Genomic DNA, 15,039 nt, shown 5'->3' with positions numbered 1-15,039 from the left:
GGGAAAAGCCAAGGCTAAGGTCTTGAGGCAAGAACATGCCTGATGTGCTTAAAACAGTGACAAAGCCATATCCAAGTAGAGGTGTATAATGGACAGATGGATATATGAGTCTAGAGAAGAGAGATGTGTAGGCTTAAGATAAAAAATTAAGATCATCAGCTTTAGAGGGTATTTGAAGTCATAAGATTGGATGAGATTCCTAAAGAAGTGAGGTCCACGGACTGAACTCTGTAGCACTCCCCTGTTGAGATTTGGAGAGTAGAAGAGAAATCTGCAAAGATGACTCAGAAGGAACTGCCAGAGAGACAGGAAGAAAACTAAGACAGCACAGTGTCATGGACGCCAAGTGAAGAAAGTGGTTCTAGGAGGAGGAATGAGTGATCAACTGCATTAAATTCCACTAACAGATTAAGTAAGACAAGAAGTGAGAACTGACCACTGAATTTAGCAATGTGGAGGTCACCAGTGAGCTTAACAAGAGCAATTTTCACAAGGTGATATAGGTCAGAGTACGAATGAAGTAGGTTTAAGAGAGAATGAGAGGAGAAGAATTAGAGACAGTGAGTTTAGAAGTTTCCAGAATTTTTGCTGGTAAGGGAAGCAAAGAAAGGGGTAGTAACTGGTGGTAGAAGTGAGATTAATGCAGGCTCATTTTTTCTTTTAAGATGGGAGAAATAATAGCATGCTGATGGGAACGATCTAGTAGAGAGCAGAGAGCTGAAGATGTAAAAGAGGTAAGGGAGAACTGCTATTGATACATCCTTGAATAGGCAAGAATGGGCACAAGGGGAGGGGCTGACAGTTGGACTGTAGGCAATCAAACCACAGTGAAAAGAGGGAAATCAGAGTATAAGGAAATAGTTGCTGGTGGATGGGTAGACATGGTAAAAGAGTTCTCTTTTGAGTGGCTGAATTTTCTCAGTGAAATAAGCAGCAAAGTAATCAGCTATAAGTGAGGGTAATAGACAAGGAATTATAATGGAAGAGGAAGCATGAAAAAATCATCTTAGAAATCATCCTGGATTGTGCTACTCCAAGGTCCTGTGCTGTTCTGCAAACTGTTAATGGTCCACAATAAACAATTTAGCAACACAGAAATTGAGAATTGTGCCTGGTGTGATCAGTGGATTCATCTCATTGTACAGCACACTCTCCATGAACATGTACAATTTTTGTAATTCTATTCCTTATTTTCCTATGTATGATTATTATTGAACTGTAATTTCATTTTTGTTCAATCTAATAAAAAATTTGGACTTAGATTTTTGTCTTTTTAAAACTTCATTTTTCTTCACAATTCATATTATTGTATTTTATTGTTCATGATGAGGTAGGGAAAAACTTGGTCCTTTACCACGCATAGACTGAGAAGCACTAGTCCAGTAGAGTTGGAAAGCAACTGGACTAGGAAATGTTTTGTGATTGCCAAGCAGCATTAGAGGCTCACATGAGATTTGTAAACATTAGTTTAAAGACTGTCAGCAGGGTGGAGTGATTTTCTCCAGACACATTATGCTGCATGGAAGCAGGGCAGGATAGATGAGGAGCAGGATTTAACTGACCTATCACATTGCCAAGCGAGTATGATGATGCAAAAAAGGGCAAGGAAATAGTATGCAAAGATGAAAATGACTGACCATGGAATTCAAGCTGGGAGAAGAGGGAAGGGAGGGTATCAGAGGTATGAGGGGCAGAAAAGGTGACAAGATCAATGGCCCATAGGTCCCAAAGGATTGAAAAATTGTTGGAAAAAGGGATGAGCTAGAAAGATATGAGGTCAGACAGTAAGATGCACACAATTGAGAATATTGAGAAGTTGTAGCAATGAGGCAGGGTAGAGGAAGAGATTCTTGGAGGAGAGGAGTTCAAGGAACTTAGAGTCAGTGTGTTGAAAGAATCATCTCTGCAGATATTGGAATCATCACAAGTTAAGGCTGGAGTAGTGCTGGAAATAATGATAATGAGCCAGAAGCTAAAATCAACAAGAAATGACGGGGGCCGGGGGTGGGGCTGGAAGATGACTACAACATGGGACTCAGAGTCTGGGCTTTATAGGGAAAATGAGGGAGAAGAGACAGGAAGCAGCCATGAAAGGAGAAGGATGCCTACTGTAGGCAGCATGGTATGAAGGCTGTGGGAAAAAAACAGCCATCACTTGACAGGACTTCACAGATGACAGTGTCCTCAGGAAAGCTACAGGTTCTCACGAGACCAAGAAGTTAAGGAACTGCTTCAGAAAAGGGGTGGAAGAAACAGCTGATTTGGTTGATGATGGACTGTGAGTTGCAGAGGGCAAAGGGTTTCAAAAGGTGGGAAAGGAGAAAAGAGGATATACAGAGCGATATGTAGACGAGAAAATGAGGGGTTCCCCAGGTGTCTAGGGCTAATCTTGATGGCTGGCATAAAAAGCGATAAAGTACATAAGAAATTGTTTTAGAAATCATTCATCATGGACAGTTATTTTATGGGACTAAAGGGAGCCCAAGCCTGGATTACTCAATTGATCAGTATTATTTAATCCATGCATTATATCTTGGTTCTAGATAAGGAATGCTCTTGACCTTATGCTATCTATCTTTAGGCTATTTAATTTCTTACATTACTAATTGAATAAAATGTAGGTAAGGGCAAAAAGATGGCAGATGATATGTTCATATCACTCCTTATTAACAGCTCTGATAAAAGACTGCTGACAGAGTCGATTGGTTTAAATGCACATGTTAAATTATCTGTCTATTCAAATTGGATAATTAGAAATATTCTACACTAATATTCACTCTACCAATTTTTATTATGTATCTACTTAATAGAAACAAAGCAACATGTACTATACTGTTCCAGAAAGGGCTCACCTTTATTGAATTATTTTAATAAAATTAAGTTTAATTATATTACAATACTGGAAAAGGGTCATGGGTAGGGAGATGGTAACAAAAGTAAGGGACATTTTTCAATGGTTGGAGAAAAAGAATAACCAAGTTCATAGAGGGCACATTAGCCAGGTCCTTGCAAGTAAGAATTGCCTATGAAAATAAAAGAAGAAACTGAAATTGCTTTATTGCTATGACCTTGCCTTTACGATGTTAAAGAATGGTAAGTAAGAGAAGAGATGCAAAAGAAAAGGGACAGAGGGGGAGGAGAGAGAGAAGAGAAAAGGGAGGTAGAGATTCACAGACTAGAATTAAGAAATGTGTTTTCTGCGCACTGCTTCCTCTGAACTAACTTTTCCAGAGGGATGGCTTATGAAATTGATATTCTACCTACAGTTTTCTAGTTATTTATATATATTTTTGGCAATTAATCTTTCTCCTTCATCGAATGAGATCTCTTCTTCTCCTTCCCTCCCATTATCCCTCTTCTTGTCAAGATCATACTAATTTTTTTATGTTGTGGAGTAGGATGGTTTTTTGGCCTTACCAAGTCAACTATCCAATACATCACCAATAAGCAAATGAATTATTTGGATGTGGAAGGATTTGTACACTGTAATAGTTTGAGGAGTAAAGTAGTAATAGTATATGATAAGTTCAAGGGTTTTTTCACTTACAGGGACAGAAAGTTTACCTAGAACTAGATGTCTGTAATAATTACATTCTGTCTGCCTCTCCAGATCTACTCTCTGCCCTTCTCTCCCTTGCTGTGCTTCAGGAAACAAATCTCTACAGAACACATCAAAAGCAATCTTTTCCTTTGGCTTCAAGTTAGGTTTGGCCAGTAGGTAACACTGGCAAGAAATCAGAAAGCAGGAAAGAGACCTGGTGTGTCTGTTCTCCCTTGCTTCCTCCCTGCTGGCCATTTTTGTTTTGGTAGAGGCTGTGTTCTTTTGTGTATAGCCATAGCAACTGTTATGCAGTCCTTTCATGCAACTACAGTTCTCTGGGTTCCAGAAACATTGCTCCCTTCCCTTGCCCTAAAGGTCTAGGGTGACAACTGCTTTCTGCTGTTGCCAGTTCATGTGTACTTTATCCCCCTCTGATGGGTCCCCTATGCTGCCCATGACTCTGTATAGTCCCTTCATTAAACCGCTTTCAATTAATCTGCTGACTATGCTATTTGTTACTTGCGAGGAGCTAGACTGATACAATTTCCAATAGCCTCTCTGGACCACTTTCAGGGCCAGGTCTACACAATCCAACCCATTCTCATTCCAAATTACTCAACTCAATATCTCTTTCACTATTCCTTAGTGAAAATCCAGCCCTGTTTTGTTGACGTCACGCCTTTGCGGCAATAACGTATCATCATGATGACATCAGCAGTCCCTTAGACCCACTTAGAGTTTGTCCTTCATAAAGTCTCCATTTTCATAAATGCAACTCATCAAGATGCAAATAAAAACTAGATTATTTCAGGAATTTGGTCAGAAAAGGGAAGTAGCTTTCCTCGTAATATCCACCTCACCTCCTTTTCCTTGTTGAGCAACACCAGCTGGCTGTCTGTAAGGATGCAGTACTTCCGCTCCCATGTTGTTGTGTCGGTGTAGGGTGACTGGCCACAAGACAGACGATGGGTAGGTGGCCCTTTCACATCTGTGTGACAAACACAAAAAACAAAAGTGACAAATCATTGCCATGTTTGGTAAACTTGTAGTTCAAATGTAAGATTCTTCAAAATCAAAGTAAGGAGGTCTAAACATAAATCTAAATGGTAAACTGAAAACTTAAATTCCTCTGACGAAAATAAAAAGTTATATACAGAGGGAAAATTTTGCCCCATAGTCCGCAGAAAAGAGGGCTGAGACACTAGGAAGAATTGTTAGTACAAACTTGACATAGTAATCACCACTGTGCATGCACTAAAATAATGAGAGGTCACTTCAGAGCAAAACTACTATCATTCAAAAGAAAGAGGTGGGCATGACTCAGAGACAAGAACAAAAGATAGACTATCTTTAGGAAGAAGATGATATTGCATGTACACTCAAGAGTGCTGCTGATCCAGTACTGAAGGAGTGAGTTATTGGCAGCCTATGTCTTCAAAATAACTTTATTTCTAGTCAGTTGTAAGATTTAGAAATGGTTAAACTACAGCATCATATTACCACTAGAGGCCAGTAAGATCTTAAAAACATAGAAGGCAATTTCCTCAAGGAAAGATCTAAACATATTACCATCATGTCTCTTAAAGGTGGAGGCACACAATATCAAAGTTAATTGTTTCAACTCTTCTAAACGTCTCATTTCCTGTTACTTTAGTTTTTTTTCTTTTATTAAGGTATAATTGATGTGTAACATTATACTAGTTTCAAGTGTACAATGTAATGATTCAATATTTGTATACACTGCAAAATAATGACCCCAATAAGTCTAATTACCATCTGTCACCATAAAAAGTTACAAAAAAATTTTTTTTCTTCTGATGAGAACTTTCTAAGATTTATTCTCTTGGTAACTTTCAAATATACACCACAATATTATAATCACCATGCTACAGTTGACATCCCCATGACTTGTAAGTGGAAATTTGTACCTCTTAAAACCTTTCACCCCCTCACCCACCACCCCTTCCTCTTGGAAATCACCATTCTGTTCTCTGAATCTCTGAGTTTTGTTTTGTTTGTTTGTTTCGGTTTTTAGATTCCACATATAAGTGAGGTCATACAGTATTAGTTTTCCTCTGTCTGACTTATTTCATTTAGCATAATACCCTCAAGGTCCATCCATGTTGTCGTAAATGACAAGATTTCATTTCTTTCAATGGCTGAGTAGTATTCTATTTATCCACCAATGGACACTTAGGTTGTTTCCATATCTTGGCTACTGTATGTATCTTTTCCAATTAGTGTTTTCATGTTCTTTGGATAACACCCAGAAATGAAATTGTTGGATTGAATGGTAGTTCCATTTTAATTTTTTGAGGAACCTCTATACTGTTTTCCATAGTGGCTGCACCAATTTACATTCCCACCAGCAGTGCACGAGGCTTCCCTTTTCTCTACATCCTTGCCAACACTTGCTATTTCTTGTCTTTTTGATAATAGCCATTCTAACAGGTGTGAGTGATATCTCATTGTGGTTTTGATTTGCATTTCCCTGATGATTAGGGAAGTTCAACACCTTATATACTTGTTGTCCATCTATATGTTTTCTTTGGAAAAATGTCTATTCAGATCCTCTGCCCATTTTTTAATCAGACTGTTTTGGGTGTTTGTTTGTTTTGCTGAGTTGTATGAGTTCTTCATATATTTTGGATATTAACTCCTTATCAGATATATGATTTGCAAATATTTTCTCCAGTTCAGAAGGCTGCCATTTCATTGATGGTTTCCTTTGCTGTACAGAAGCTTTTTAGTTTGATATAGTCCTACTTGTTTATTTTTGCTTTTTTTACCTTTGCTTTAGGGGTCAGATCCAAAAAGATCAATTAAAAACTCTTTAATATGATCTGTTTGTTCATTTGGCCTGTTGAAAAACTTGGAACATAATTTAACCATAAGTACACATTAGATCCATTGAGTAAGGCTTTTATGACAGTTCAGTATATATTAAAAGTTCTTTAAGGGGCTTCCCTGGTGGCGCAGTGGTTGAGAGTCCGCCTGCCGATGCAGGGGGCGCGGGTTCGTGCCCCGGTCCGGGAGGATCCCACATGCTGTGGAGCAGCTGGGCCCGTGAGCCATGGCCGCTGGGCCTGCGCGTCCGGAGCCTGTGCTCCGCAACGGGAGAGGCCACAACAGTGATAGGCCCGCGTACCGCCAAAAAAAACAGTTCTTTAGCCATGAAGGACTAATTCCTCTCAGGAATATACTGCAGGAAACAGTAAAATACATTACTTATTACTATTAATTATTACACTAGAGGAGCACCTCAAACTGAAGAAATTAGAAAACAAACACCCATGAGTGCAGGAGAGTTGTAATAATAAATAAGCACATTTTACCCATTAGGTGAGAATCTTCATTACTATTACTTTCTAAGGACTTTTAGTCTTTTTATCACAGGATGATAGGTATTCCTGGTATTGACTGACTTCAAGGAAATTCAAATGATTTCCTAGATGTTTTTATGCTATAATTATTCAAATACGCATACCTATAGCTGGAGATCTGTAGAAAGTAAAGAAGTTAGTACTTAGGGCATTAGGTATATGTCTCTTTTCTTGCATCCCCTTATGTGCCCAAGATTATCTTCAGTGCTCCTTCTGGCTTAACTTCTTTGCTCTCTAAAAGTGTATCTAAACTTGTTGCTCTGCACGCTTGGGGAACTTATCAACTACCCTCCAAAATAACTCAAAATTCAAGAACTAATAACATTACCAGGGCTTGGCTTGACATGTTACTAATTCTTAGAAGTTCACTGTTTTTCCTTTTTCCCCTTGTTTTTCCACTTCTATCTCCTCTGAACCTCGCACAACCAGTACATGCTGCATCGATAGCTTTTCCATTCTACGCCAACTCTCTCATCACGCGGGCCTCTCACTGTTGCGGCCTCTCCCGTTGCGGAGCACAGGCTCCGGACGCGCAGGCTCAGCGGCCATGGCTCACGGGCCCAGCCGCTCCGCGGCATGTGGGATCTTTCCAGACCAGGTCATGAACCCGTGTCCCCTGCATCGGCAGGCGGACTCCCAACCACTGTGCCACCAGGGAAGCCCCCTTAACTCTTTTATTTCAAGCATTTAAATTAATTTAAAGTTTTCTTTATATGTCAAATTTTCCTAAAATTATCACAAAAAGCTTTATAGGAACTGACTCAATCATTTTTGACACAGATAAAAGATTCTTGCCTGAACTTAAAAGCCATGTCAAAGCTGATTTTCTTCACATGATTTGGATAAACAAATGGGTTAGATTTTTACCACAGTGTAGGCCTATTTTTAGAGTCGAATACCAAGACCACTTCAACAGAGAGGGATGCACCTACTTTATGTAGAAATGTGGTGGTTTTGTGGCCTAGACAAGTTTTCATTCAAATGACTAACCTTCTTATGTAAGTTGGCCGTGGGTGACCTAAACTGCCCCCTGCAATTTAATCTGAATAGTAATCTTATGATCCACACTGAGCAAGAAGACATTGACAGACTCTGTCCATAAAATTAGAATATAGGAAACTGTATTACAGCAGGAAACCCAGTTTTCCTGACAAAATATAAATCTGCATCAGCACTGAATTTAAGAAAACCTAAATTATCTTCCCTGTGTCATCCTGAGTTAATTCTCTTACAGTCTCCCTTAATGCTCTCCCCTTCTCCAACTGCAGCTTTGTTCCTAGTTTCTTCATGGTATTGTGAAATGAGACAATGTCTCATAAAGCATATTGGGGACCCCAAATTACTCCTCTCCAAGGCTAAAGGTAGAATGAAATAGGGAGCAATACTTCTATATTTTACATTTTTCTGTCAGTCTAAATTATGAGGTTGATTAGCCACATTATAAATTTTATAGTTTCACATTTTTTTCTACTCTCTATTATCCATATTTTGATTATTTTATAAGAGTGCATAAAAGGAAGAAAACAAGAAAGAAGTTAGAATAAGTAGGATTTTTTTGGTTCTTTTTAGCATTTCTGGATTAAGGTTTGAAGGGCACTTTAAGTAACAATTTAAATAATTTTTTTTAAACCTATAAATTTAATTTATTCATTCTATCTTGTCCTCATTTCCATGGCTAAATGAAGGTTTAATAGTACACTTGTAAAGCCTGTTTACTGAGACTATATTAACAGGACAAACTCAGATTATTGCCGTATTTCACTTTACCAATTCTACCAGTCCTCCCCTCCCTCCCTCCTTTCCTCCCTCCCACCCTCTTTCTCTCCTACTCTGGTGACACACTTCTAATTTCTGACTTGCAATTACATTTAGTATCTAAAATTCACTACAGAATATGATAACTACCTTAGAATTACAAATAAGAATCTTAATAGCAAAACTGGAAAAAAATTTTATATTTGTGCTGTCCCATTCCTATAAGGATACTAAGGATATTGGATGCTGGCCTTATTACAAAAATTGAATAATTTTAGAAACATTAAAAAGAATCAGCGGTTACTCAATGAATCCCATTGGAGAGTGCTTCTTTGAGACTGGATATTACCATGTAGACTAGTAATTATCAAAATTTTTTGATCTCATGATCCCTTTAGACTTTTAAAATTGAGATTTTGTTTCTCTTTGTTTTCAAAGAGATTTTGTTTATGTGGGTTATATTTATCAATATTTACCATATTAGAAATTAAAACTGAGAAATTTTTAAAATATTTACTCATTTAACAACAATAACAAACCTACTGCATGTTAACATAAATAACACATTTTTGATGAAATGCAACTATTTTCCAAACAAAACAAAATAATTAGTGAGAGGAGTGACACTGAAGTTTTGCAAATCTCTTTAAAATCTGGCTGAATAGAAGACAGCTGGGTTCTTGTATCTGTTTCAACTTTTAATCTCTTGCTTTATGTTGTTTTGGTTGAAGTATAAGTAGAAAATCTAGACTCACACAGATATATAGTTGGAAAAGGGAAGAGTATTTTTTTTTTTAATTTATTTAGTTTTGGCTGTGTTGGGTCTTCGTTTCTGTGCATGGGCTTTCTCTAGTTGCGGTGAGCAGGGGCCACTCTTCATCGCGGTACGCGGGCCTCCCACTGTCGCGGCCTCTCTTGTTGTGGAGCAGAAGCTCCAGACGTGCAGGCTCAGTAGTTGTGGCTCACGGGTCTAGTTGCTCCGCGGCATGTGGGATCTTCCCAGACCAGGGCTCGAACCCGTGTCTCCTGCATTGGCAGGCAGATCCTCAACCACTGCGCCACCAGGGAAGCCCAGGAAAGAGTATTTTAATAGCATTTTCAGGTAACTGTGCCTCACCTTTTCTAATACTATAACAAAAACTGGCAAGCAGTTGCTCCTTAAAAGTAAGTAAATTGTGGAATTTGACACCACTTCAATAAACTTTTCATACTCTGTTAAGTTAAAAATCATTGGTCTACCTTGCCCTTTGAATGAATCTTTTTACCCATATGCATGACTTTGGGGCACTCTGCACTGATCATATAGGAAAAAACGGTTCACTTAGTTTTGCAGATCTTCCAAACATTGACACTTTTCATTACATAATATCAAAAAATCACACTCATTAATCTTCAGAAAGTCTTGGTCATCAGAAAAGTCTATAAGTACTGGGAAGCTGTCAAGCTCCATGTGGCAGATTCAAGTTTTCCAAAATACTGATCTTTGTTTTGGATCTTAAATTTTATCATCGTCAATAAATACTGTTGTTTTTTTCCCCTTAAGAGACAGGTTTGTGTCTTTTTTTTCCAGAAAATGGATCACTTGTGGCTAGTCAGGAAATCCCCTATGCTCACCATCACCCTTTTTAAGAGAATAGAAGACAAGCAGGAGATAACATATGACTCTTCTTTCTGGTGAATTATTTCCTTTAGCCTAAGGTTTGCAAACAGCTCTTTTGCTGCCTTACTCTCAGTCTCAGCAGCACCAGGGGCTAAGCACAGGGGTTACTCTAACTCTGCTCCATCACACTTAACTGAAAACAACGTAATAAGTTCCTTAAAGGCATGACTGACTTAATATTCTTTATCAACTATTCCTTGATAAAGGTAACACTTTTCTTTGCAGAAGAACTAATTTTAGCTTGGGAAGCCATTCCTATGATGGTTCCACCTTGCTTCTCCCTTCCACATCACTAGTACACAGTTTGCATTGCACCTTATCACTTGTGCCATGCAACAGCAGGCAGAGCAGATCATTTCGTTTTCCTTCACTTTTTAGATACGCATTAGAAGAAATAAGTCCCATAATTGCCACATTGGGCCAAGCACAGCTAAAGCAACTATATGGCTTGGGTAACTGAATGGAATGTTATGAATGATGCCATGTTAAGATGACAAATGGCAGTCAATCACAGCTTGCTCTTCAATCCTAATAGACAACTCACATCTACAGTTCATACTCTTATCTAAACAGAAAATACTCAAAATAAAATAATTCATTTATATACTCATCCTTAGAAGGAAAAAAAGGGGGTCTATTGCAAGTTTTCTTAAACAGTCAAGCACTGTGCAAATATAAGAAAAGTGTAAGAAAATATAAGTCTGCCACTTAAAACATAACCATGGTGTTGTATAAATGATCAAAACTCAAGATCCTTTTTGTAGCTCATGTTCCTGTTACTGGTAGAAAAACAAACTATACTAAGAATTAATCTCAAACACTATGTAATACTCAATCTTCTTGTTATATTTAGTACCTCTTCCTATATTAATATATCCCCCATGCCTGCCTCTTTTTGAATTGAATCTCATCACTTTCCTTTAGGGGCAGCTGCTGTGGGGAAAGAAGTAGAGCTTTTAAAAGAATGTGATTCTTAGAGGAGAAAGGGAAAAAAAAGTAAATAGCTTACCACTATTGAGAGATCAGTTTCTAGGGTTTTCACAATTGGTTATACTGCCAATACTGTGTCATTATCTCACTATAGCGGAGTAGAAGAAGGCAGACTGCATTAAAAAATAAAACTTATCAAGAGTTTGGCAGCATTAAAAAATTTTTTAATAGCTCTACCTCTCTCTACAGTATCAAATGGAATAGAACACAGACCTAAATTTGCATCTTTTCTGAATTGTGACCTGTTTGAACCACAAATCACTGAGCTTACAGTGAAAATTATCAAGGAGATAATATGTGCAGGCTTCTCTAAAGAATCCTATCAGTCACTCACTGCTAAGTCACCAAGCCAATTCAGTCAGCTAGGTCCTGACACAACTCAGCTGACTTACATGAGAGGTGAAAAACCTTTCCTGTTATCAAAAAACCAATGACCTCAAATGAGTAAGGGGAAACAAACAACTAAAATATGAGACTATAAAGCAGTAAAAGGAAGCATTTCACATTTTCTCTTCAATACAATCAACACAAATAGAACGTACATCCCTCCTATCTAAATCTAGTCCATTTCTGAAAATGTGCTGGATGGCAAATTTTCACATAACGGAGACTATATTCTGATTTTAAGTGGAAAAAGAATAATTCAGTTCAAGCCCATCTAAAACTCCCAATTAATTTCCCCCAATATTAAGTATTCTTAAGCCCCCCTATACAATCCACCAAAAATTTCTAAATTAAAACTAAACTTATAAAATCATCTAATATTTAATAAACTTGTTAGTGAATACATTTGCACATATATACGGTATTGGATACAAGTTACATCTTCCTTTTTTACTGCAAACGTGTTCTATAATGTAAAGAAACAATTATCTGTTAAAGATGCATAATGAATGCAAATAGCACAACAAAATTAAATTAACTATGAGTTTTCAAAAACTAACATCACTTTCATAATTTTATTTTTTCTCACAAATAGGTAAAAATCATATGTATAATACATCGGAACATGTGCACAGCCAAGTTTATATCTTTTAACTTTTTGTCTTTTGTCTCTCAGCCTTTATCATTTCCTAACATAAGAGCTTTTCTAATCCTCCTAGGCTCACCTACTTTTCACAGGCTTTTCCATTATCTTAAAAGATAATTGGAGCTTCCCTGGTGGCACAGTGATTAAGAATCCGCCTGACAATACAGGGGACACGGGTTCGGGCCCTGGTCCAGGAAGATCCCACATGCCACAGAGCAACTAAACCCATGCGCCACAACTACTGAGCCTGCGCTCTAGAGCCCGCGAGCCACAACTACTGAAGACCGTATGCCACGACTACTGAAGCCTGCGTGCCTAGAGCCCGTGCTCCGCAACAAGAGAAGCCACCACAATGAGAAGCATGCACTTCGCAACGAAGAGTAGCCCCCGCTCACCGCACCTAGAGAAAGCCTGTGCGCAGCAACAAAGACCCAACGCAGCCAAAAAATAAATAAATTTTTTTATTTAAATAAATAAATAAATAAATAAAGATATTTTTAAAAAAAGATAATTTAGATTGCATGAAACCTTTAAACAACATTATCACGAAACACAATCCTGTTGTGAAAACAACGGATTCACGGACAATAGTCTACTCCATATTCTCTCACTCAGATTAACGTGCAACTTAATGTTTTTGGCCGGAACATACATGCAAGTTTCTTTCAATGATATTTCAATGTGAATAGTCAATTTTAAGTTAAAAATTTCCAAGAGATCGTAGCAAATATTTAAATGGTGAGAGTTCAGATATCGAGGGATACATTTCACATTATAGACAGTAAAGAGAAAAAAAAGAATATAGGGAAGCAAATAATGATGAGAATCAAGTGGGAGAAGAAATTTAAAAAATAAAGGTCAACAGGATAAGAAATGCATAGAAGAGGAAGAAGGAGACCCTTTGGGAAACAAATCAGAGTTGAAAGATCTTGAAGGTCAGTAAATCACACTTCCTCAATTCATAGATTAATAAAATGAGGCTCAGAGATATAAAATTACTTGTTCAAAGTGACACATCTAGCACAGTTATCTTAGAATTTAGTCTGATATATAAACTAGGATTTTTTCTAGCATATCATAAAGCTTCTCCTTGTTTTTTTGTTTCATTTGGTTTTGGTTGTAATTCAGTAAGTATTTATGCACTGTGTGTAAAGCACTGTACTCAATGCTGGGGATCTAACAGTGAACAAGACAGACCAAGCCACTGAACTCATGGAATTTAAATTTAGTTGAGGGGTCAAATACTGTACAATTAGCATACGATTAAATAATTATGATACACACTATAAAGAAGCAGTATAGGGTGCTGTGGGAGCACAGAATGAGAGCTATGGAATTAGTCTGGGGTATTATTGCAGCTGGGAGCATGGTTACTGGTGTGTCAGTATAGAAAGGACTATAAGTATTAGCATTTCAGACAAATGAAATCACAGGCCCAAAAGCTCTTGAAGAATAAAGTGGTTCTGCTCCTCTAACAATCTGAAAAGGAGGCCCCTATGACTGATGCATGGGGAGCAAGAAGGTAAGCGCAGAGTTAGGGGGCTGGTGAAATAGTCCAGGCCAAGAACACCCAGAGACCTATAAACCAAGTTAAGGATGTTGATCTTGATCCTAGGAAGGAAAGGAAGCCCCCAAAATGTTTTAACAGGAGAGTGACACCGCTGATTTGCATTTGTGTGAAGAGGTGAATGGGGGTTTCATTTACTGAGACTTGAGGATATTGGGGGGGGAAGGGTAAGCTGTGACAAAGTGAGAGAGTGGCATGGACATATATACACTACCAAACGTAAAATAGATAGCTAGTGGGAAGCAGCCACATAGCACAGGGAGATCAGCTCGGTGCTTTGTGACCACCTAGAGGGGTGGGATAGGGAGGGTGGGAGGGAGGGAGACTCGAGAGGGAAGAGATATGGGAACATATATATATGTATAACTGATTCACTTTGTTATAAAGCAGAAACTAACACACAATTGTAAAGCAATTATACTCCAATAAAGATGTTAAAAAAAAAAGAATTCTGGAAGAAGATTAGGTTTGAGGGAGCAGCTGATGAATTTAGTTTGGTTCACATCAGGAAAAAAAAAAAAAATCAGTCAAAAGCTAGGATCTGTCTATCTAGGTCTAAGACTTCTAACCTTGGCCTACAAAAGAACCCGGAATTACTTCAAGAGGTCCACAAATGCCTTATTCAAATTTCATTTCAAGAAATACATGGCAGCTACTAGGATAAAATGGCAGACTGAACATATAATTTCAGTCCTTCTCAAAACCCCACTGAAACTACAGTAAAGATAAATTTATATTTATATGTAGAGACAGTGACGATAACCCACAACGACAGAGAAAACGGAGAGAGGAAATAAGTAAAAATTTTAGAAGCTATAAAGAATACATTCAAGTGTTAACTGACTTAACCAGACCTGAGAAAATTGAATCCTGAGATAAGAGTGAGAAAATGTAAGAACCAACCCAATTTATACTAGAGAATCCTCAAAAAGTTCAGGGATAGGCCAGCACTAGGTACCTCTCAATGGGGAGAAGGGGTGGTCTAAAACAAGAACTGGGTAAAACTGATTTAAGAATGAGAGTCCCCACAAACATAGAAAATAAACTTATGGTTACCAAAGGGGAAAGGGGGGGGCGGTGAGCAGGGGTAGAAATTAGGAATTTGGGAGTAAC

General features: G+C 38.0%; 1 protein-coding gene across 11 annotated transcripts in view; it reads right to left on the bottom strand.

Moving 5' to 3' along the window:
• Positions 1 to 15,039, bottom strand: part of RASAL2 (RAS protein activator like 2) — a 380,363-nt gene that overhangs the window by 185,933 nt on the left and 179,391 nt on the right. For all 11 annotated transcript variants that reach the window (XM_067728748.1, XM_067728749.1, XM_067728751.1 and 8 more), the window contains exon 2: positions 4,402 to 4,529. In XM_067728748.1, the coding sequence (XP_067584849.1) occupies positions 4,402 to 4,529 (128 nt within the window). The remainder of the gene's footprint in view (positions 1 to 4,401; positions 4,530 to 15,039) is intronic.

This window comes from Pseudorca crassidens, chromosome 2 (assembly GCF_039906515.1).
Source record: "Pseudorca crassidens isolate mPseCra1 chromosome 2, mPseCra1.hap1, whole genome shotgun sequence".
NCBI classification, from domain to species: Eukaryota; Metazoa; Chordata; class Mammalia; order Artiodactyla; family Delphinidae; genus Pseudorca; species Pseudorca crassidens.
This window is presented reverse-complemented; position numbering and strand designations above follow the sequence as displayed.